The 25,890-nt window shown below is 37.2% G+C and overlaps 1 protein-coding gene across 6 annotated transcripts in view; it reads left to right on the top strand.

Annotated features, from left to right (window-relative positions):
• The window catches only part of CDK8 (cyclin dependent kinase 8), a 136,507-nt gene extending 111,068 nt beyond the window's left edge, over nt 1-25,439 (top strand). For 4 of the 6 annotated variants that reach the window (XM_072795715.1, XM_072795716.1, XM_072795714.1 and 1 more), the window contains 6 exons: nt 1,844-1,913; nt 2,686-2,758; nt 5,387-5,484; nt 6,185-6,263; nt 6,384-6,542; nt 9,080-10,372. In XM_072795715.1, coding sequence (XP_072651816.1) covers nt 1,844-1,913; nt 2,686-2,758; nt 5,387-5,484; nt 6,185-6,263; nt 6,384-6,542; nt 9,080-9,205 — 605 coding nt within the window. In that variant the 3' untranslated portion in view covers nt 9,206-10,372. Of the gene's footprint in view, nt 1-1,843; nt 1,914-2,685; nt 2,759-5,386; nt 5,485-6,184; nt 6,264-6,383; nt 6,543-9,079; nt 10,373-24,009; nt 24,099-24,213; nt 24,483-25,158 lie in introns of those variants that run through there. The other 2 variants (XR_012016277.1, XM_072795713.1) reach the window with 2 other exon arrangements.
• The last annotated feature ends 451 nt before the right edge of the window (nt 25,440-25,890 follow it).

Below are 25,890 nucleotides of genomic sequence, written 5' to 3'. Positions count from 1 at the left end.
ATGCAATAGCATGGTAGTTCATCAGTCACCAAAACTCTCCCCAGAAGTCTAGAATAATGAAAATGGCTAGCCAGGTATTTATTAGAAATTGTTTCTTATTAGGAATTATTCTCAGGTCAGAATAACTCTAGACTAATACAGAAATACTTGGGAGTTATAATTTCACATTCCCTTATAGGAGTGTTAACACAGATACTACCTTTGTGCAGAATTGGTCAATGGGCCTGTGAAGACTACTTTATTGTGATTAATTTTATTTGTTCACTGAATATTTGAGGACCTGCCATCATGTGCCAGGCACTGTGTTATGCATAAAATAATGTTGATATAACAGGCATGATTCTTGCCTTCTTGGAGTTTATATTGTACTGCTCTAAATAGAAATGTTTAAATAATAGCTATGGTTTGAGTAGATGGAGAAGAATGACCTTTTCTTTCCACTTCTGAATGTGTCCACCATTTCTAAGGCCCAGGGGAAAGGAACATGGTTTACAAGGGGATGGAAGAGGGGGTGACCTCTGTAGGGATGATTCTTAATGTGTAGTTCAACAGTTAGGGGAGGCTTAGCTTATAAGAAATTTGAAAAGCAGACAGTAGGGTTTAGATTTAATGTGCAGAAGAATGAGAATCCATGATAAGTTCTTGAGAACTAGTGACATGGTTTGTTATATTTTAGATTACTATGGTAATGGTAGGTACAAATCGATTAAAGAGAGGTAACTGAAGTCAGGGAAGCCAGCTGTTTGCCTGTATAACAGTACTCCAGGTGTAAAGTGATAAATGAGATGGAGATAAAGGACAAATAGGGACTTTTTTTTTAATAGGAAGTATATAATTGAGGGAAAAGTAAAAGATTGCTCAATCTAGCTTGAAAAATGTCTAGCTTGAGAAATTGACAAAATAGAGAAATTGGAGCAAGGAAATAATTAAGGAGAAAGCCCCATCGAGGAGTTTAAAGTATATATTCAGTTGACTTTACAGTGTGATATCTTTGGGGGAGAGGTAGCACATATTTGTATAAGTAAGTCGAAGGCAAACCTCTAAAGGCCATTTAAAGGCTAGTGGTGTGGTTAATTAAGCTACGTGTTGTAGTACCACTGCATCAGGTAGTCTTTCAGTACAAGTCCATTGATAGTAATGGAGAAAAGCAGCCATCTAGCATGAGCAACTCTAAGGCCAGCAAGACTAACTGAAACATGTTCTACCTAATGTAAGGAGCTGGGGTTGTTTTTGTTAATGTTACTGAAACTAGCCAAGCCACCAGCTGACTTATTTACATACTAGTTCTGTCCTGCCCTGTTCTATTCCAGACAGTTTTTGCTTCTTACATTGCTTGCTGTTGTAAAGCAGTATATTTAGTAAAGTGAAAGTAAGGAGAGCCATGTAAAAAAAAAAAAAAAAAAAAAAAAGCAACTTATACCTATGGAGAGGAAAGATACTACATTTGTCATTGAAGAGACTGGATGTTGATTTAACCAAGAAATTGGGTAGAAAGGGGGAAAAAGTGGTTTTACAAACAAAAGTAGAATTATTTAGTAATAGAAATACTTATTAATAACTTATTTCTCTCTACTTATAGAAATTGTGGTAACTTATAGTAAATTACATAGAAAGTAGGCACTAAAAAGATAGACTTATAGAGATCTAATGCTATACCAGGGATCAGAATTGTATTTATAGGTCAAGATACGATGTTTACTATAGTTAATTATTTATTTGAGGTCTGTGTTTTCCTGGAGGTTCAAAGTATATAGGACATGTAATGAAAATTGAGGCAACTTTTGTTAAATTTCTTGAGAATAGGAACTTAGACAACATAAAATTTTATCAATGTATTTCACAGATAAAGATTGGGAAGATATAAAAAAGATGCCTGAACATTCAACATTAATGAAAGATTTCAGAAGAAATACGTAAGTTGGAAATAAAGTAGATCCTTTGTTGGTTTTTGCTTTTCTAGAATATTCAATATAAGTTGAATACTCAAGAGAATACTGAACATAGGCTTATTCTAATAAATAATTTTATTTATTAGCAAATATTTTCTTTTTTAAGATGTTTAAATGATATAAAGAAGGCAAACAGCTGATTTTAGCAGCTGATTTGGATATGAGAAAAAAAACTTTCCATATTTATTACTTTCTGAAAATGAACATCAGTGGAAAGGATCACAGCAGTAAGAGACTAGAATAAGCAGCCTTGCTAATAGTCACTTGCCCACCCACCTGAATTGTGTAGTCATTTTAAGCAAGTTGTAATAGAGAAGAAGAAATGTTTCATTTATTTACAATGCAAGATCAGAACATTGGGAGAGGATAGTTTATAGGCCAATAACAAATTTTTACAAATTTTACATTTATTTTAAACTTCCTAGTAAGGCTGAATTAAACATCTAACCCATATGTTATTTAAGAGAATTGTTGAAATAGCAGTCATATAAAAAAATGCTATTTAGTATACATTATATATTAAATTATCTTGTGTTTACTTAGTAGCATCCATTCATAAGTGACTAGTGTGAATATTGAATGAAATATGAAACTGATAATGCTATGCTGATTATTCCATTTTCAACATGTATATTCTGTATTGGTTGTGATTAAAATAATTGTTTGTAAAACCTTCAGCCAATGTAAAATTAACTTCAAAATCTAATATAGATATTTCATAGTATTTCTCTTTCAGGTATACCAACTGCAGCCTTATCAAGTATATGGAAAAACATAAAGTTAAACCAGATAGTAAAGCATTCCACTTGGTAAGCTTTAGAGAACAATAATAATTTTTTTTTCCCCTGGTTAGCTAACCAGAGGTTTTTTGGGTCATTTACATGGTTACTTAGCACTCTTAGAGTACTTTAATGCGGACATCTTGTTGGTACATAATAGTAAAGGCATGAAAATACTTGTTTTTCCAAACCCATAACATGGTTTAACAGACTAATGTTTGGTCATTTGATTTTTAGAAGATAGTTATTGTACCATGTCTGTCAAGAATATTTTTAAAATTACATTTATTGGTTTTCATCAGTTATTTAAAAATTTCAAATATTTCAGAGAAGAATCTAAAAGAAAACCATCCCATTACTCAGAAATAGGTTTTACAGATTATTTTGTATTTTAACTCTTTGAAAGATTGTTTATAAAATTTTTAACTCCTATGATACTCTGACAAGCTTGGGTATTAGAAGTCTGTCAGTGATGGTGTGTGCTACTTGCTTTCTCTGTAAGAATATGAGAGATTCAGTATTTATTACTGTATAATGAAAAAATAGTTTGACCTAGAATCTAAATGAATCCATGTGCTATTGTAATTTATGAGATTATATTCAGCTGTTGCCAACTTAAACTTGTTTACAATAAAATTTCCACTTTTATATTTTAACAGTTAAAAATGATTTTTGGTTTTATATTTTCTTAAAAAGTTATATAACATACAATGGGGAAATTTCAGGGAGCTGGTTGTATTGTATTTGGTTTAAAATTCTTTTAATCCTTTATTCTCAGTATTTTTAAATGAATTCATTAAATGGGAATTTTTTTGCCTTGAAAGTATTATATTTTCCTTTATTACAGTACCAGGCCTCTTGCAAACATTGCTTCTCTTTCTGCTTTTTTTCTCTGTCTACTGCTTCTACACCTTCTATTTATTTTTATATCATGTCATATATTTCATATCTTATCACAACTTAAAAAGCAGTGCCTAAAAAAAAGCAGTGCCTAACCTACCTTATCACCACACAATATATTATCCAAATAATGGATTCTTTTAGTATGCTTACAACAGGACCCAAATAGGAAGGTAAGTTAGATCCTTCAAAATTATGGACTTATTTATTCTAACAAAATAACGATAATAGTGGTAGACTGAAAGTCAAAATTTAAGGGACTTCCTCTTACTTCCTCCCAACTTACCTGCTATTCAGTGTAGTCTAAAGGGATTCTCACAACCATCAACATTGAAATTCCAGAGATTCCCTCACAGCTTATTTCCTTTTTTACTGGGGTGACTTATCTTGTGTGGGCCCATCTGAAAGCTCTAATGTAACTCCATTAAAACTGTTGAGCATTTTAAATGGCAAATCCATGCTTTTCCTTTCAACTCTAAAATAAAGTGCTTCCACTAAAATATCAGATCATCAAAATTAAATTTAAGTCTCACCATCCCAGCATTTCTTCTGTATTTTTAAATATTTCATGTCCTTCTGTCCTCTGATTGTATCTTCTTCCATCAAGTCTCAACACATCTGTGAGTGTTCAAGAGTGGTCCTAGTCCAAGCACCATAGTACTTGGTGGAAAGGCAGCTTCTCGGACTCCTGCCCAGATATCCCAGTCAGAGTTCTGAGAGTGGGTCCTCGCAGACTGTTTCAGAAGTGCTCCAGGAGTGATTTTGATGTACTCTGAAGTCTGAAAATCACCATGTTAGCTCAAAGAGGACAAAAGAGACCACTATTTAGATTAGCTCTTAAATCCCCTACTAAAATCAAATGTTCTGAAATAAATAAATAAAATAAAAAATCACCTCAAATATTTTTGTTCATAAAGTCTTAAATAAACTGTTTTAACCAAAAAAATACTGAATTTTCACATTAGTGTGACATTTTTATAGGTAGCAAAATAATAATAATACATAGTGCTTTCTTTGTGTCAGGTACCTTTAGAATTGCTTTCCATATATTAACTCATTTAATTCTGAAAACAAACCTATGGTAGCTGGCACTATTTTTAATCTCCATTTGACAAATGAGGTTGCAAAGAGATTAAGCAACTTGTCCAAAGTCACTCAGATAATAAAGGTCTTCAAGTCTCCATTCATAACCCCTCTGTACTTCACAAGTTCTGTATCAAGCACCATATTTATTTAGACAGGGATAACACTGGCCAGGAGAGCTTTCTCTGATGATCTGTGCTGTGCAATAGGATAACTCCTAGCCACATGTGGCTCTTGAGCTCTAGAAATGTACCTGATATGATTGAGAAATTGATTTTTTTAAGTTTAATTTGGTTTTAAATCTAAATAGTCACATGTGACTACTCTATTATTTGTGTTATAATAGTTTTTTTCCCTTTATAGAAAAAGAATAGAAAATATAAGAGTTTAGTCTTGTTCTAAATTGGACAAAACAATTTGCATAATGTAGATCATTGGTTTAGAATAAGGTAAAGGTTTTGTTTACTTCTTAGAACCAAGTAAGATCATGATTATTAGAATTACTAAATGTGAATTACTATGTTAAATGTAATAATCCAGTTTTTCTCTTGTTAATTTGGGGGAATAAATACCGCTCAAATTGTAGTGTTTCATCAAAAAACATGTACATCCCACATATGGCCAAGGATATAACTATGAGAAATAACACAGTGTTTTTATGATTTATGATTTCAGCTTCAGAAGTTACTTACTATGGACCCAATAAAGCGAATTACCTCAGAACAGGCTATGCAGGATCCCTATTTCTTAGAAGATCCACTTCCTACATCAGAGTAAGTGATCAGTTTATTAACTCACCAGCATGATAGAATTTTCTGGAGTGGGCTTGTTTGAGTTGTCAACTCCAAGTTGCCACTCGCATTACATGGGGACCTAGGGAAATCCCAGTGACATGAGCTCTGATGACTGAGGTGTCATTTAGGGCTTTTACCGTGAAAAGGCATTCCTGTTCATGTCTTACTTTATGAAACATTACCAGCTTTATTTTCAGCCGTGCCCCAATTATTCAGTGACAGGTTAATTATGCATGCTGTAGCTCACTCAGACTCACTGAGATGGCCCACTGCTTACAGTTACAGTTTTGTGTTTTAATTACAAAATCCCATTCCCAAATAAATTTGTGTTCCCCATGTCATCTCTTATGTGTAGAAGGGAGAGTAAAAAAAAAAATTGTGTTCAAATAGTGACATTTCCACTGGAATCTATATTTGGATTGTAACAATAAAAGAGTGAGTCTGGGATAAAAGAAAGTTGAGTCATATTCGATGATTATTGATTATTTTCACACAATGAAAATCCTTCCCATGGTCTGCTACAATGTCCCTAGTTAGAAGAAAAGATTCATTTTGGCACAGTTGCATGAAGGGTGCTTATTTTACAAATAAGGACACAAAGTCCATCTTAAAAGATTAAAATGAAGCATCTGAGATACTGATTAGCATACTAGAAATTTTCTTTTTTTGTTGTGAGCAGCGTTTTTGCCGGTTGTCAAATCCCTTACCCAAAACGAGAATTTTTAACAGAAGAAGAACCCGATGACAAAGGAGACAAAGTAAGTATTAAAGTACATTTGGCTGCTGCTTGTTTTATTCCATCTACCGTGTAACATTTTCTTGTTTGTATTTGGTTCTCCTTCTGAGTTGAACTTTATTTTTCTGTTTAACCAATTGAGAAGAACCAGCAGCAGCAGCAGGGCAATAACCATACTAATGGAACCGGTCACCCAGGGAATCAAGACAGCAGTCATACACAGGGACCCCCATTGAAAAAAGTGAGAGTTGTTCCTCCTACCACTACCTCAGGTGGACTCATCATGACCTCAGACTATCAGGTATTTCCAGTTCATTGTGTATTGACTGGCCATATCAGTATTTGTAGATGGGTTTGTGACCTAAGAAAATGCTGACCTTCATGTCCCCGGGGAAAATATAGTGATGTGAGTTGTTATTGGCACAGCAGAGTACTGACTGTGGTACCGGACAGGGGGCCGACTTTTGAACTAAACAGACCTGGAATGATCAGACTTATAAATTATGCCATTTATGAACTGTGTGACCTTGGACAAATAAAATTTCCTGGCCTTTTCACCTGTAAAATGAGACTAGCCAAGCCTTGCTTGTAGTTGTTATAGGAATAGACATGATAAGTCCTAGCACCTGACTTATAGTAGGAGCTCAATCAGTATTGTGCATTGTTTTGAAACAACAGGTATATCAAGAATGATTAAGAATGATTAAGAAAGCTACATCTAAGGCTTTCAGGGGCATCTGGGTGGCTTGGTCTGTTAAGCTTCTGCCTTTGGCTCAGGTCATGATTCCAGGGTCCTGGGATTGAGCCCGTATCAGGTTCTGTGCTCAACAAGGATCCTGCTTCTCCCTCTCCCTCTCCCCTCTGCTCATGTTCTCTCTTGCTTGCTCTCTCTCAAGTAAATGAATAGCATCTTTAAAAAAAAACACAGACTTTCAGATCCCAGCCTAGCCACTGACTTTGGGTAACCTTGAGTAAAGTAATTCAGATGTTCTCAGTTTTCTCATTTGTAGAAGTGATGATGGCAAGTGTGAGGTGGTAGCAAGGATTAAATGAGAGGACGTACGCTAAGGCACAGTGGCTAGCATGCCATAGTGCTTAACAGATGTTACCACTTTTTATCATTTTTATTATCATTATCATCAAAATTATTAGTAGTGTTCATAGTATGCAGTAAGCATTTACTAAGTGGTGGTGGTGGTGCTGGTGATAACTAATAATAAGAGTTTGTTGGGTGTTTACTATGCCAGCTTTTTTACTAAGCATGAAACTTACATTATTTCCTTTGATCATTATGGGAACTCTGTGAGTAAGGGTTATTGTCATATCAGAGATGCTCAGAGAAGAACTTTCACATATTTACCTGTTGAGCTGGGGGTAGACCCAGGATACAGTCTCAGATCTGACAACCAAGACTGCTCTGTTGCCTGCCTGTGGATCCCATCAAGTGGTATTGTCAGTTTCTTTGCAGAAAGACAACTTGGAAAATCATATACCACCTCCCTGCTTAATTCTAACCATATTGCCAACTTACGGATCTCAGTGTGGAAAGGACACTGAAACCTCGACCACTTAGAGTTATTTACCTACTGAAAGACGAAAGATCTTACTGAACTAGTAAGGTTCCCAGAGCTTGCTCCTACCCATCAGGAGTCAAATCTTAACTCTTTGCTTTGGTTAAGGAGAAGTCCAGTCTACCAAACCATGAAATTCTTGTCTGCCTGGGTAGTAAGTCTCTTCCAGGAAACTAAACAAGGTAATCAAGGACAGACATCTCTGGAGGTTGATGTTTGTTCTGGCATCTCTTTCTCCCTATCCAGATGGGAAGAGTGTATCCCTTTTGGCTCAAGAATGTATTTGCACACTAAGGTCATGGCATCCTTAGAATGAAGCAGAGCAGTGCTCGGCCTTTTGCTTCTGAAACCAAAAAATTGCTCTGCTTCTTTGTTTCTTGATGTTATCATTATGGTTGGTTTTTGTAGGTGATTCCAAAAAGTATTTCTGACTATAATTTCATGTGTCCACTCTTCTTAAAATGTTATTTTGCTAGAGTTGGCAGAATTTAGAATTATATGAATATACTTTAAAAGAGGAAGGTAATAAATTATGGTAAATCAGTTATCATATTTGTCTTTATATGAGCGAGAGGTGCAGGAATGGGAGTAACAATATAACAGACCAAAATCACGGGACTCTTATACTCACATTGTTCTTTCCCTTTGTGCTCTTTTTAGAACTGAGAATACATTCTTCTTACATTTCTATAATTATAAACCTATTTTTTTATAAACCTATTTTGTATGTAATTTGTAGCAGAAAATAAGATTCATTAAAGGGCATAAAAATATTTAATGCCAAAGCAAATGATTCTGCAGTACCTTTCCTTGTCCTGTTCATTTTAATCCTTTAGTGACACGTGTGTTGGGAGGTTTCTGTTGAAGAAACTAGCATGTAAGTTAGCTTTGAATTTCTTAGGGTATGTATCATTAAGTTAATGTATAAACATCTCAACCGAATTAATTACTACTTATCAGGTAGTTACAAAACAGCTTAAAGGGAGGATTACTGCTGTAGAAAAACAAAGAACTGCACAGCAGAGTCATGAGACTCAGCTTAGTATTGTTTACTGGCACTACTTCTGACCATCCTAAAGAAAACTGGTATTAAAAGATTTGGGGTTTTTTGTCATTTTCATTCTAAAACTAGTACATGGCACAAGACTTTTAAATTCTCACTGTCTTGAAATAAATGACATTTCAAACCTACGCCTTGCTTAGCTTGAGGTAGAGCCAACTTGTAAAAACACCTGACTCTCATTTCTCCTTCCTTCTTCTTCCCCAGCGTTCCAATCCACATGCTGCCTATCCCAACCCTGGACCAAGCACATCACAGCCACAAAGCAGCATGGGATACTCAACTACCTCCCAGCAGCCTCCACAGTACTCACATCAGACACACCGGTACTGAGCTGCGCTGGACTGTTGTCAATGCACTGTTGCTAGCGCTGCAGGACTCTGACGGTGCAGCTCTCTGCGGGAACCTGGGATGGGCCATGGGAATGTACTGTACACCCACATCCTCAAACTGTCCAGTAGCCAAGTTCCACCACTTTTCACAGATCGGGGTAGTGGCTTCCAAGTTGTACCTATTTTGGAGTTAGACTTGAAAGAAAGTGCTAGCACAGTTTGTGTTGTGGATTTGCTACTTCCATAGTTTACTTGACATGGTTCAGACTGACCAATGCATTTTTTTCAGTGACAGTCTGTAGCAGTTGAAGCTGTGAAATGTGCTAGGGGCGAGCATTTTGTCGTTGTATGTGGTGAATTCTTTCAGTGTAACAACATTATCTGACCAATAGTACACACACACACAAAAGTTTAACTGGTACTTGAAATATACAGTATATGTTAACTCAACAGAATAATCAAGACTCAAAATGAGATTATTTTGGTACATCCTTCATTTTAGTGTCTTATCAGTGGGTTGATTCATTTTCTACATTAATCAGTGTTTTTCGACCAAGACTATTGCTTGGGTTTTTTTGAAAGTATAAAAGCCACATAGTTTTTCCAGAAAGGTTTCAAAACTCCCAAAGATTAATTTCCAACTTATAAGTTTGTTTTTATTTTCAATCTATGACTTGACTGGTATTAAAGCTGCTATTTGATAGTAATTAAATATGTTGTCATTGATATAAACCTGTTTGGTTCAGCAAACAAACTGAAATGATTGTCATAGACAGTGTTTTATTTTTCCTGTTGGTGTTGCTGATTAGTGAGCATGCTTTAAGACGAAAAAAGCATGAATGATAACTTCCTCTGAAAGGTGCGGCATCCAATTCAGATATTTTGTCCTGATTTTAAAGCTGGTTGGTGTAGTGCTATTAAAATTTTGTTCAGTTAATTTTCTTTTTTAAAACTTGTTCGCACGTTGTTTAGGGTGCCCTTACTTCAGCAAAGGAGAAAGAGTAGGAGAGCCTTAGAATTTTTGAGGAAAAAAAAAAAAACCTATAACATACAATGTACTGTATCAAACTATTTTACATGAATGACACAAGTATTCTGAATTTAAAAAAAATTGAACATTGTTAAAAACAAGGTGTTATGTAATAAATTTATTTTTCATAAATCAAAATATGGAGTCAGCTCTATTTTTATATACACAAACGTGTTTTATTTTAAAGCATGTCTTACCAAGTGGCCTCTAAGTAAATCTCTTCAGTTGTTTTCCTTAATAATGTCTATATTTTCTGCCTCCATAGTAGAGTGGAGTAATGAGTTACATGATTTAGATATGGATTCTTTTCTCTCTTGCACTTAGTTCTATAATAGATGTGGAATAGACACCTTTCTAATTGAAAGAGTTATGATGAACCTTCCATTTCGAGAATAAGGCCTAATTCTGTGTTATACTGAGAACAGTTTGTTTTAGCCCAAATAATTACTTTTCCTCCCTCCTTCAGCGTAAGACACAGAAGATTAAAAAAAAAAGCTAACATAGTTCTTTTCTTAAAAATTCAACTCATTCATATAAAAACATTCTAAAACATTTGAAGCACAGAAGAGTTCCAGTCCTGATAAGTCTGACTATAGCAGCAAGGATAATTTAGGAGCTGAATATGCATTTCCACGTTGTCTTCCCACTGCAGCTCCTCCACACAGCACATAGATCTGATCTTAGAGCTTCGTTCTCAGCACAGTCAGGAGCTCCCCTCTGATCACAGACTGAGTCACAGTCTCATTTTTGCCAGTCTTACCCTAACCATGTCTTCTCGTTTCCCTTCACTCAAATTGTCTTCTGTTTTTCCTCCCTGCCTTTGATACAGTGGCTTCCAACCTTAGTGGGCATGAAAATCATCTGCGGTTTGTGGCCTCTGGGTCTAGTCCCAGAGGTTGGGTCAGGGGAATAGGGAGGGACATGGAATCTTCATTTTTATTTTTATTTTCTTATTTTTTAAATTTTTTTATTGGAGTTCAGTTTGCCAAAATATAGCATAACACCCAGTGCTCATCCCGTCAAGTGCCCCCCTCAGTGCCCATCACCCAGTCACCCCAACCCCTCCACCCACCTCCCTTTCCACTACCCCTTGTTCGTTTCCCAGAGTTAGGAGTCTCATGCTATGTCACCCTCTGATATTTCCCACTCATTTTCTCTCCTTTCACCTTTAATCCCTTTCATTATTTTTTATATTCCCCAAATGAATGAAACCATATAATGATTGTCCTTCTCTGACTGACATACTTCACTCAGCATAATACCCTCCAGTTCCATCCACGTTGAAGCAAATGGTGGGTATTTGTCATTTCTAATGGCTGAGTAATATTCCATTGTATACTTAGACCACAGCTTCTTTATCCATTCATCTTTCTATGGGCACTGAGGCTCCTTCCACAATTTGGCTATTGTGGACATTGCTGCTATAAACATTGGGGTGAGGTGTCTCAGTCTTTCACTGCATCTATATCTTTGGGGTAAATCCCCAGCAGTGCAATTGCTGGGTTGTAGGGCAGATCTATTTTTAACTCTTTGAGGAACCTCCACACAGTTTTCCAGAGTGGCTGCACCAGTTCACATTCCCACCAACAGTCCAAGAGGGTTCCCCTTTCTCCACATCCTCTCCAACATTTGTTGTTTCCCGTCTTTGTTAATTTTCCCCATTCTCACTGGTGTGAGGTGGTATCTCATTGTGGTTTTGATTTGTATTTCCCTGATGGCAAGTGATGCAGAGCATTTTCTCATGTGCGTGTTGGCCATGTCTATGTCTTCCTCTGTGAGATTTCTGTTCATGTCTTTTGCCCATTTCATGATTGGATTGTTTGTTTCTTTGCTGTTGAATTTAATAAGTGCTTTATAGATCTTAGATACTAGCCCTTTATCTTATAGGTCATTTGCAAATATCTTCTCCCATTCTGTAGGTTGTCTTTTAGTTTTGTTGACTGTTTCTTTTGCTGTGCAGAAGATTTTTATCTTAAGTCCCAATAATTCATTTTTGCTTGTTTCCCTTGCCTTCATAGATATATCTTGCAAGAAGTTTCTGTGGCCAAGTTGAAAAAGAGTGTTGCCTGTGTTCTCCTCTAGGATTTTGATGGATTCTTGTCTCACATTTAGATCTTTCATCCATTTTGTGTTTATCTTTGTGTCTGGTGTAAGATAATGGTCTAGTTTCATTCTTTTGCACGTGGCTGTCCAATTTTCCCAGCACCATTTATTGAAGAGACTGTCCTTTTTCCAGTGGATAGTCTTTCCTGCTTTGTCAAATATTAGTTGACCATAGAGTTGAGGGCGCATTTCTGGATTCTCTATTCTGTTCCATTGATCTATGTGTCTGTTTTTGTGCCAGTACCACACTGTCTTAATGATCACAGTTTTGTAGTACAACTTGAAATCCAGCATTGTGATGCCCCGGCTCTGGTTTTCTTTTTCAATTGGAATCTTCATTTTTAACAAACTCCTTAGTTGATGCAGTAGCCTGAGGAACACACAGTAAGAAGAGCACCTTCAAGCTGCTCTAAAGATTGAGCAGACAGTAGCAGTTCAGTCAGTGGCTTGGAGAGACGGCTGCCCTGTTGACAACCCACCTTCTCCTGCATAAATTTTTAAAAGCAGAGCCCATTACAAGTTCCACTGTAACTGCTGGAAACTCCAAGGGCTCAGTTCTCAGATTTTTAAATTTCTTTATCAACCCCCATTCTTGGAGTGATCCTGGACGGTCTTGAGGAGTTCAACTTGTTGGTGACCATCAAATTTACATATTGAGCCTATTTCATATATAATTCCAGATTCACATATTTAATTGCATCTCTGACACATAAATAACATAACCCAGACACACACCAACCATCATCCTCTAGGACTTGCCTTGGCTTTATTTCTCTACATTGCACCTGTCACCTGTTTGACTATTTTCTGTGTCTTCCCTGTAGAATGGAAGCTTCCTGTTCCATCTCAGCCTCTCCTCTTTCCACTTGCCCCCAGGTGATCTCACTCAGGCTTGGGACTTGGGGAGGCTGATGGTTCCCAGATTTCCTATCCAGAATTACCTGCTGTATCTGACTCATTATACAGATTGTCTCTAGACTGAAGATACCTAAAGTGGACTCCTTGCTCTACCATCACCCTGCTCCTTTTACAGACTTCATTGTCTCGGTGACTAGGAACCCTTATATCCTAGTCATCCAGGCCACACAGAATCTTGGCATCGTCCTCTCACACACATATCCATTCCATATGTAAATCTTGGGTGCTTTCCCTTTTTAGCTCCAGCCCAACTGCCCTCACCACCTTTACTGTGCCACCCTACACCAAACCACAGCTACCTCTTCCCTGGCCTGTCACAAACTTCCTGCTTGTTTTTACCCTAAACTCTCTCAGCCTCCTAGACACAGACTCAGCAGCCCAAGTGACACCGAACACAGGTCATGGCACTTCTCCAGGGCTTCTGGCTTAGTGTGAAAGCCAGGCAAATCTGCGTATCGTAGCCTCTCATTTCTTATGACTCTTATGTCACCATTCATGTGCTTCACTCCAGAGGCTCTGCTGGCCTTCACTGATCCTTGAGCCTGCCAAGTACGTCTTGTCTCACAGCCCTGAGGCTCATTCTGTCTGCATTTGTCTCCTGCTCTCCTCAGCTAGTTCTGGGTTCACTCCCTCACTTCTTCAGGCCTGCTCAGGTCTTCTTAGACTTTTCCTTTCCACTCTGAGATAGTATCCTGTTCCCTACCTCCCACCCCAACCATATCCCTTATCCCCTCTACCCTGCTTCACTTTCCCCTCCTAATATTGAGCACCACTAACTTACACTTGCTTGCTGTTTCTCCCCACCCTACCAGAAGATAAACTCAACAATGGCAGCCTTTCTTCCTTGAGATGTAATCAACATGTAACATTGTGTCTGTTAATGGATAAGAGGTGTTGATTGGATAGTGTAGGTATTGCAACATGATTACCACCCCAGTTACCTAACACCTCTAGGCAGGCTTTTTATGTACTATAATAATCCCAGCAACTGGAAGAGTGCCTTGCACACAATAGTGTTTATAAATATTTACTGAGTGAATGAGTAATTAAGTGACTTTGTATTTGGATGACAAATAGTATCTCACACCCAGCATATTCGAAAGAGAACTTCTAATCTTTACTCCCTAGCCATCATCTAGCTTCCTAACTGGTTCCTGGGTCTCTCACGCTTCTACTCACACCATTCTGTAGCCTGCCTTCCACATAGCAGTGATCCTTTCTCTTCAGAACAGTGATCACTACTTGACATTTTTATACATACATGCTTTTTTGTATTTGTTTATTGTCTGTCTTCTCCATGGAGTAAGGACTTTGTTGTCCTTTTAAAGAATAAACTAGAATGTTCATTGTACATGCCCCTAATCCTTCAATGGCTTCCTGTCACACTTAGAATAAAGTCAGAATTTCTCAACATTGCCTAAAATATTCCAGTTTGTTAGCTTCCTCTCCGATCTCATTTCCTTTCTCTCTCCCACCGATGACTCTAGTCCAATTATTTTAGACTCTTTGATTTCTCTCGCTATGGCTTCACTTAGAATTATACCCTCCATGTTGTTGAAATGGCAAGATTACATTGTGACTGAGTAATATCCATTTTGTATGTACATCTTGGCATTTATCCATTCAACTATCCATGGACACTTGGGCTGCTTCCATAGTTTGGCTATTGTATATAATGCTGCAGTAAAGTGTATGTGTCTTTTCAAATTAATGTTTTCGTATTCTCTGTGTAAAATACCCAGTAGTAGAATTGCTGAATCATATGGTAATTATATTTTTAACTTTTTGAGGAATCTCCATATTGTTTTCCACAGTGGCTACACCAGTTTGCATTCCCACCAACAGTGCATGAGGCTTCCTTTTTCTCCACATCCTTGCCAACACTTGTTTCTTGTATTTTTTATTTCAGCCATTCTGACAGGTGTAAGGTCATATCCCATTGTGGTTTTGTTTTGCATTTCCCTGATGATGAGTGATGTCTAGCACATTTTCATGTGTGTTTGTGTTGGCCATCTGGATGTCTTCTTTGGAGAAATAGCTATTCATGTCTTTGCCCATTTTTAAATTCGGTTGTTTTGGGGGTATTGAGTTGTAATTGTTCTTTATATATTTTGGACACTAGTCCTTTATTGGGTATGTCATTTACAAATATTTTTCCCATTCTTTAGGTTATCTTTAGTTTTGCTGATTGTTTCCTTTTTATTTTGATGTAGTCCAAATAGTTCATTTTTGTTTTTGTATCCATTGCCTCAGGAGACAGATCTAGAAAAATGTTAAAAATGTTTCTATGGCTCATGTCAGAAAATACAGCCTATGTTCTCTTCTAGGACTTTTATGGTTTCACGTCTCACATTTAGGTCTTATATCCGTTTTGAGTTTATTTTTGTGTATAGTATAAGAAAGTGGTCCAGTTTCATTCTTTTACATATGACTGTCCAGTTTTCCCAACATCATTTGTTAGAGAGACTACCTTTTCTCATTGCATATTCTTGCCTCCTTCGTTAAAGATTAATTGACCATATAAGCATGGGTTTATTTCTGAGGTCTCTTTTCTGTCCCATTGAACACTGTGTCTATTTTTGTGCTAGTACCATACCGTCTTAATTAGGATAGCTTTGTAATGTATCTTGAGATCTGGGATTGTGATACCATTAACTTTGTTCTTTTTCAAGACTACTTTGGCTATTTAGGGTCTTCTGTGGTTCCATACAAAGTTTAGGGTTGAGTTCTGTAAAAAATGCTGTCCATGTTTTGATGGGAATTACATTAAATCTGTAGCTTGCTTTGATTAGTATGGACATTTATAACAATATTGGGTCTTTTGGTACATGAGCATGAAATATCTTTCCATTTGTTTGTGTCTTCTTCAATTTCTTTCATCAGTGTCTTATAGTTTTTGGAGTACTTGGTTAAATTTGTTCCTAGTATTTTCTTCTTTTTGATGCAAATGTAAATGGGATTGTATTATGTTGAGGTATGTTCTCTCTAAACCTACTCTGTTGAAAGTTTTTACCATGAAAGGATGTTGTACTTTCTCAAACACTTTTTCTGCATGTTGAAATGATCATACAGCTTTTATCCTTTTTTTAGTTAATGTAATGTATCCCATTGATCGATATGCAAATATTGAACCGCCCTTGCATTCCAAGAGTAAATCCCACTTGATTGTGGCAAATGATTTTTTTAATGTATTGCTGGATTCAGTTTCCTAATATTTTGTTGAAGACTTTTGCATCTATCTTCATCAGAGATATTGGCCAGTAGTTCTCTCTCTAGCTCTTTCTTTCTATCGCTCTCTGTCTCTGTAGTGTCTACTTGGTTTTGATAACAGGTTAAAGCTGGAGTCATAGAATGAATTTGGAAGCTTTTCTTCCTCCTTTATTTTTTGGAATAGTTTGAGAAACATAGGTATTAACTCTTCCTTAAATGTTTGGTAGAATTCACCTGTGAAATTGTCTTGGTCCTGGACTTTTATTTCTTGAGAGTTTTTTTTTATTACTAATTCAGTTTTATTGCTGATAGTCCCTCAAATTTTCTGTTTTTCCCTGGTTTCAGGAGGTTATATGTTTTTCCAGGAGGATAGGTGATAGATATCAATAAACTTTTTTTTTTTAATTTTTATTTATTTATGATAGTCACACAGATTGAGAGAGAGAGAGGCAGAGACACAGGCAGAGGGAGAAGCAGGCTCCATGCTCTGGGAGCCCGACGTGGGATTCGATCCCGGGTCTCCAGGATCGCGCCCTGGGCCAAAGGCAGGCGCCAAACCGCTGTGCCACCCAGGGATCCCGATATCAATAAACTTTTTTTTATGGAAAAGCAAAAGAACTAGGATAAGGGAGTACCTAAAAGATGCATAACCTACAGTAATCAAGACATTGTGGTATTGGAAAAAAATGGGGATATAAATCAATAGAATACAGTAAGTCCAGAAAGATACTGATACATATAAAGGCAATTGATTGTCCACAGAACTGTGAAAGCATTTTAGCAGAGAAAGGATAGTCTTTTCAGCAAATGATGCTGGAGCAATTTGATATCCTTATGCAAAAACCAACTGAACAAAGCTTCTGTTCAGACTTTGCACTCCTACAGAAATTAACTCAAAATGGATCATAAACTTAAATCTAAAACTAAAAACTTACAGGCAGCCCGGCTGGCTCAGCGGTTTAGCACCACCTTCGGCTCAGGGCCTGATCCTAGAGATCCGGGATCAAGTCCCACGTCAGGCTCCCTGCATGGAGCCTGCTTCTCCCTCTGCCTGTGTCTCTGCCTCTCTCTCTCTCTCTCTGTGTCTTTCATTAATAAATAAATAAAATCTTTAAATAAATAAATAAACAAACTTATAAAACCTGCCAAATAAAATAGGAAAAACCTTATGACCTTGTGTTAGGCAAAAATTTCTTAGATATAATATCAAAAACATGATGCAAAAAAGAAAAAAATTGGTAAGTTGGACTTTATCACAATTAAGAACTTCTGCTCTTTAATGGACTATTTAGAGAATGGGACAAACATTGACTGGGAGAAGATACTCAAGTCACATGAAAACTTGAATCTAGAAACACAAAGAACCCTTCAAACTCAAAAGGTTTGGACAAACATTTCACCAAAGAAGATAAACGGATAGCAGATGAGCTCATGTAAAGATGCTCCACATCATTGCTAATTAGAGAAATGCAGATTAAAGCCACAATGAGATACTACTGTGTACCTTTAAAATGGTTAAAATTAAAAATAACTGAGCACCAAATGCCAGTGAAGATGTGCAGTAACTAGAACTCTCACATTGCTAGTGGGAATGCAAAATGACAGTCATTTTGGAAAAGACTAAAAGTTTCTTTTAAAGAAACATAACGGGATCCCTGGGTGGCGCAGCGGTTTGGCGCCTGCCTTTGGCCCAGGGCGTGATCCTGGAGACCCGGGATCGAATCCCACATCAGGCTCCCGGTGCATGGAGCCTGCTTCTCCCTCTGCCTATGTCTCTGCCTCTCTCTCTCTGTGACTATCATAAATAAATAAAAATTAAAAAAAAAAATTTAAAGAAACATAACTTGTCATATAATTCAGCCATCCCAAGTGAAGCAAGAACATGTTCACACAGAAATCTGTACACAAATCTTTACTAGGGCTTTATTTATAATGGTTAAAAGCCGGAAACCTATCCATACATTCTCCAAATGGTGAACGGATACAGTGAAATAGGAAGTGCATTACTGATAGACGTAACATGAATGATTCACAGTTCCCTATGCTAAATGAAAGAAGTCAGGCTCAGACTCCATATTGTGTGATCTCATTTATATGACATTCTGGTAAAGGCAAAATTAGAACAGAAAACATCACTAGTTGCCAGGGGCAGGAGGGAGGAGAGGGATCGACTGAAACATGTAGGTATTTTTGTCATAGCTACACAAATGTATGTGTCAAAACTTGCAGAATTCTTCAGGTGAATTTTAGTGATTTTAAACACTATCATAGTAAAAAAAAAAAAAAAAAAAAAAAAACAGAAGGGGGACCGAAGGACCAACAACACCTAGTGTTGGCTAGGACAGGGAACAACTGGAACTGTCATACATTACTGGTAGGAGTATAATGTAGAACAGCCACTTTGGAAAACAATTTGACAGTTCCTTATAAAGTTTAACATGTATTTCCCATTGGACCTTGCAGTTGTGCTCTTGTGTATTTACCCAAGAGAAATGAAAACATGTCCACACAATATTCAGATCACCTTTATTTATTACTGCACCAAAACGGATGTCTACCAACAGATGAATAGGTAAACAAATTATAGTACATCCATGCAGTGAGATATGTTACTCAGCAGAAATAACGGATGTTCAGTAGAATCTTGATTGTAGTGATGGTTGTTACATGGGTATGTGTATACATTTTTCAAAATTCATGGAACTGCACACTTTACATTGGCAATTTGTATTGTATGTAAATGATGCCTTAAAGTCAGTTTGTTTAAAATCTAATAATTCATCAAGCATTTAGCGCATGCCTAGCATGTAGGCATTCATTAAAGTTAGCTATTATTAGCGTTCTCTCCATATGGAGATAAAATTGTTCGGAAGACTTACAATATGACCTAGTTCTAGCAGGTAGGTTGAACTTTCTGGGTCATTTCATGACCAGATGTTTCATAGCCTTTCATGAATCAACTTAGAGCAATTAAATGAGCGCAAGCAGAATGCTAGACATAGTAACTACAGGGCTGAAATATTTCAAGGTACTCTCTGACTTCAATAGCCTTCTTCATTAAGTATTTTCTTTAAGATTTTATTTATTTATTTATGAGAGACACCGAGAGAGAGAGAGGCAGAGACAGGCAGAGGTAGAAGCAGGCTTCATGCAGGGAGCCTGATGTGGGACTCGATCCCGGGACTCCAGGATCACGCCCTGTGCTGAAGGCAGGAGCTAAAACGTTGAGCCACCCAGGGATCCCAGTTTTTTCTTTTTAAATTCTATGAACGTTAGGGGCTCCTGCCTTTCAAAAATGTCACCGAACAATTAATTCTCCTCAAAATATTCATCTCACCTAGGGACAGCTATGAATTTTCTCATAATTTGAATGGGTTTTGAGAGAGCAATAGAACTGAATTCACATTTCCTGAGCATTCAAAGTTGCATAATTAACTTTATTATCTCAGCTGGACCGTAAAGTAACATGGACTGCCTACCACACTGTAGGCACTATGTGAAGCATTTTACACGTTATTATTCCTCACAAAAATTGAGGAAGTTAAGTATTATTTTCCCCATTTTACAAATGAAAAAAAATGAAGTTTGGAGAGATTATGCCCTCTTCAAAGTCAATCAGTTATGTGATAAAGTCAGATTGCTTCAGCTTCCAGGCCCCAGAGAAGGGAGTAAGGCTAGGATTGTCATACATGATGTGAAGTGGCCACTCTGTTCAGAGCACAAAACCTGTCCTGGGCAGCAATAGCCAGAGATGAAATTCATAAGCTTGTGGCTTCCCAGTGAGGACTGTTATTTATAAATATATAAAGTTATATCTTAGGGTGTTTTTTCATTTAAGTTAGAAGTACAAAAACTTTGTATCTTAACCAGTTAACCGATAATATCTGTTGCAAGTGTATTTAACAGTGCTAATGGATATAAAAACTGATGCTGGCTTAATAGAGCCTAAAATCAGGTTGATTCATATGCAGTAGCTGCTTTTCCAGTTGAGTTTCTTCATTGGCAGAAAAGATGCTCTACGTAGCCAAAAATAGGCAACTAACAATTTCCTCTGATTTAATCAGAGGCTCTTACTGTACCAAATTATTACACTGGACTCTTCTTGTGTGCCTTCAAAATCCTCTTGGCCCCATTCTTCCTCCAGTACCACACCATTTTACTCTGAGCTTGTAGTATAAACTGAAGTCAGGATAGGTGATGCCATTTTTGTCATTCTTTCTCCTTGCTATTTGGAGTCTTCTATGGTTCCATACACATTTCAGGATTGTCTTCTCTATCTCTGTGAAAAATGCCACTGGAATCTTGATTAGGGATTGCATTAAATCTGTAGATTTCTGAGGTAGAATGGACATTTTAACAATATTTATTCTTCCATTTAACCAACATGGGATATCTTTCTATTTATTTTTGTCATCCTCCGTTTCCTTCATCAGTATTATAGTTTTCAGTGTATAGGTCTTTTACTTCCTTGGTTAGATTTATTCCTGGGTATTTCATTCCCTTTCATGCAATTGTAAATGAGATTGCTTTTTAAATTTCTTAACCTGGGACACCTTGGTGGCTCAGTGGTTGAGTGTCTGCCTTCGGCTCTGGTCATGATCCCGGGGTCCTGGCATCGGGCTCCCTGCAGGGAGCCTGTTTCTCCGTCTGCCTGTGTCTCTGCCTCTCTCTGTGTGTCTTTCATGAGTAAATAAATAAAATCTTCAATAAATAAATTTCTCAACCTGTTAAGTTTTTTTGTTTGTTTGTTTTGTTTTTGATGCTGGATACTATGAATTTTGCTTTGTTGGTAGGTAGAACTTGTTATGTTTATTTAATGTTGGATTTTGTTTTGGCATACTGTGAAATAAACTGGATCCTTTTGATGCTTGCTTTTAAGCATATATGTCCAGTCCAGAACTGCCTAGGGCTAATTAAGTAGTGATACTAAAGAAATGTCCTTCTGAAAATACTGCCAGGTGCCCCACCTAACTGCTCTGATTGGTAGGAACATAGGTTATTCTCAGTGCCATGTGAGCTCCACAAAGTGGTTTTCTCTGACCTCAGGTAATCCATGCACAGATCACTACTGAGCAAGATTTGGAGGGACTCCTCTATAGATCTCCCAGGCTCCCTCTCTTTCCATTCAGTCCCTCATTCTAATACATTGCCCTTAAATTCTAGCCACTTTAGCGTCTGTCTAGTGCAGCTTCTATCTGCTCAACACACCAAGACCAGTGGACTTTATCTGGATTCCCCTTTCTTGTGTTGGAAACTGCTTTCAAGCAGTAAGTCCATGCAAGAGTAGAACTCACTTTGTTTCTCAAGGATCACAGTACATACCGTGCTGCCTATTTTCTGATGTATGAAAACCAATTTTTGGATATATTTGGTCCAATTTTCAAATTGTTTAAGGAGGAAAAGTAGATCTGGTCCTATTTTCCTATTGTGGCCAAAAGCAGAAGTCACAGCTAGATACAGTTTGTTAGGTGGGTAAAACATAAAGCAGCTTCATAAGATTTATTAGCATTGTGATATAAGTGAGTTTGATATTGATAAGACAGTCAATATATTTTCCTAAAACTTAGGTATATGTCCAAACATCTGGTTTGGCAGTCTGGTATATAATGTGATCCTCTGGTTTCCCAATGAGAAGATTAAGAAAAAAAAAAGTTTAGTGGCACCTGGGTGGCTCTGTCAGCTGAGGTCATCATGTCTCAGGGTAGTCCAATTGAGCCCCATGTCGGAGTCTGCACTGGGCATGGAGCTTGCTTGATTCTCCCTTTCCTTCTGCCCCCCACACCTCCTGCTCATGAGCTCTCTCTAAAATAAAATAAAGATCAATTTAGTCACAAACATTTAAAATGACACATTAGATAAACTAATATTTTAGAATACTGCCTTTCTCACTCGTATGAAATAATTTTATTCATTCTGTTGTATGCATTTTTTACTTTACTAATTTTGTCATTACCATAATCTCTTTTTAAGGTATCTAAAATATCATTTTCATGTCGTTGAAATTGTATGAGTTTTTTTTCCCTTTTTTTGCTGAAGTTGTTATCAGCATTTTTCTCCTTATGTATATCAATCTCACTGGAAATTTTACCTAAGGTACAAGTATTTGTTCACATTATAGGAAATGGCTTATCCTGTGCTTATTTTTCTTTATTTGTTAACTTGTTTTCATTTAGCATCACCACATGCAAAACTCTTACTTTGTGGCTTTTGTAAGTGACTTTTGTAAGGCTTGTTGACCATACATCCAACAATTATAATTGGGTGTATCATACCACCAAAGATAATTACTTAATGCTAAACCTGGTCAATTTCTTTGTCTCTGTTTTTAAAAATCCATTTCATCACATGATCTCTGTAATCATCCAAGATTAACATTTTAAGATCATTTTAGACTAGAGTTGCAAGATAACATACAGGTGTCCACTTACATTTGAATTTCAGATAAATGGTAAATAAATTTTAGCATAAAATGCCACAAATATTTTATGGAACATACTTATATTACAAAAAAAGGTATTTATCTGAAATTCATATTTAACTGGGAATACATTCTTTTTATGGCTGAGTAATACTCCATTGTATATATATACCACATCTTCAACCATTCATCTGTTGATGATACAACCTATTTTAGATCCATGTCTTCCTCAGATAATCTTTATAAGATATTGCTTATCAGATTCCTTCTCTTTTGAGTGATAATATTGAAAGACAATCTCACTTTATATCTGGGCATAGCAGTAATTTTCACCATTTTCTTCTAAGTAGTAACACCATAAGCACTCCTGACTATATTTCCAAGTATCTTCCCTTGGTTGGAGCAGGGGAGGGGTTGTTGATTCAGAGAACCAAATATTGGAAGACTGTGTTCACCAATTTTCTGAGTATGCCACCAGAACCCACATTACTAATTAAAGTAATTATGATATTCATTAAATGGGTTTGGGCTAGATGCGTATATTCATTTTTCTTTTCACATTCTTGGACTTATTTTCTCTGAGTTTTTCGGCATCCCAGCATTTTTCAGAGATAAATGTTATCTTTATTACTACCATCCTGACCCCCCAGATTGTAGGTAACGCCTAAGCCACACATGCTTGTGAGGCAATTTACATGGCAAACGGTTGTACAAAGAAATCTATGATTAAAGAATTCCTTTGATCAAATCGACTGTTTAAAAAAATACAGGAGTCTCGAGGAGTGAATTTCTTCATAAAACTAAATGTGTTTTCTTCATTGGTTTTTAGCATAGTAACAATAATGCTTTCATTTTCCCCTGCTGTATTATTTAGAAAGGGTAATTCAATTTAGCTCAGTACTATGGAATCCTGGTGGGGTGTCAGATCTTTAATAACTTAACTTGTTCTGTCACTTTATTAAATTAGAGGGGAAAATAACGGTTGCTACTTTGGATCCTATTTTAGAATCTATGAAAAAGTGTTAAGTTCCTTTGTGGCTCCTGGATATCCTCAGTTAATATCAAATTGTACCCAGCTTGAAGCATTTCCTATGATTCAGAAAAGCATTTCTGTTCTGTCCCCAAGGATACAAATTGGAAATAAAGTGATAAAAACTTGGAAGTAACCCAATAAAGCATCCCTAGGAGGCAGGAGGATCTTACATTAAGCCGTTGGTAAGTTTAGAATCCTGCCCAGATGTGCTGAAAATATCCTTTCTGCACAGTGAAAATATCCACTGCCCTCTTTAAGTCAGTGATTTTCCCCTTTCTTTCTTTCTTTTTGACACAGAAAAGCAGCTGCTGCTCTTGTTGGCAGATGACGCCGCTGTTCCAAGGGAAATGAGAGCGCTCTCTGCCTTTGAGGCTGATGTAATGGGGAGGTCAAGAGTGCTTGCTCCAGCAACTCCTTTATACCCTGGCTTAAAAGGAATTTTTCCCAGCACATTCCTATCCCTAAAGAACACCCTTGCTTCCCTTCCAGAACAATGCTTTCTCCACCAGCCAGACCATTGATATGAACCAGAGCTTGACCAGCCCACAACTCAGTTCTGCACCCACGTAAGTTTGTTTTTACAGGAAAAATTTCACGTGTGCTGAGTTGAGCATCCTGAAAGATAATTTTTTTTAAACATTAATTTAACAAATGACGTTCCCTTCAGTTTTGGCTTTTCCCATTCTTAAGGGCAGGTGCACCTGGAGCCAAGGTGTTTACAGTATCCTCTCTCATCCAGGAACTACCAAGCCAACTTGAAAAGATGCCCGATGGTCTTTCTTGATTTCTTTCACTGTATTTTATACTGAATGATGATGTGTGGTTTAATCAAACTAAAAATGGGCCATTATCTCCTAGCCTGAGGAACTGGTGGGTTCTGAAGAAGTGTGGAACTGTAGTCTGACCTAAGGTGGGCTCCTGGGGCACATTGGGGCAAATCAGCCTGGTTCTCTGTGTGCTCTTAGACTTGTAAGCATTTAATAAATTTAATAAATTCCATAAAGACAAGGGCTGAGTTCTTAAATATACTAAGCTCTTGCTATATGTCAGCCACCATTTCACCATCTGACTTAATCCTCACGACAGTCTTAGGACCCATACATTATTATTATTCTGATTTTCCAGATGAGGAGGCTAGTACTTAAATGGTTCGCCTCTTGTCCAAGACACACAGCTCTCAGGCAGAGCCAGGATTCTAATTAGGCCCGTCTGCCTCTACAGCTTTGCTCTTTACCTCCACAGTGATTTAGTGAACGGACATTACGTCAATGAAGGGAGGTGAGAAGGGGAGCGGCAATCTTGGGACGAAGCTGATGCTGAGGGGGGCAGAGCAGAGACCATCACAAGTCAGGGTTGGATGTCAACCTACCAGCCTAGAAGTCTGGCCCCCTCTGGATTTTCAAGTTACATAAATAATAAATATCCTCACTCTTTAAGCCATTTTGAGTTGATTTTTTTTTTTTTCTATTTGCAGTGGAAAGTGCTCATTGATACACTGGATAAGCTAGGTCTGGGATTTTTCACCCACTGGGATTCTTTCTGCTTACTAATTACTTACAGATATGCTTCTTTTCTGTAGGAACATAGTCTTTAATGAAATTTTAATTCATATTTATCATGTACCAGTTGGAACTCAGACGACAATAAATTGGCTTTCTGATTTTTAAAAATGAGTTCACATGTCTTTGTTTTTATCAATTTTCTTTTTTCAACATTTAACTTCTGTGTTTATGTCATGCCCCTAAGAGTTTATGCAAGTATCTGGCTCTCTCATTGAGAAAGAGGTAACATTTATTTCTTGATGGTGCATTGCAAGCATACTCTCTGATCACAAAGCCCTTTATCACTCACTTCCAAGCTAATTTATTTCTTTGAGAGCTGCACAATCCCAGCCTTGTGGGAAGAGAGTCTCCCACATTCGGAGAGCAATGGCTGGTTTAGAAATGCTCTGTCTTTGTCTAAGACGAAGTCTCT

Source organism: Canis lupus, chromosome 24 (assembly GCF_048164855.1).
Source record: "Canis lupus baileyi chromosome 24, mCanLup2.hap1, whole genome shotgun sequence".
NCBI lineage: Eukaryota > Metazoa > Chordata > Mammalia > Carnivora > Canidae > Canis > Canis lupus.
The sequence above is the reverse complement of the archived record's forward strand: the minus strand, read 5'-3'. Positions and strand labels throughout refer to the sequence as shown.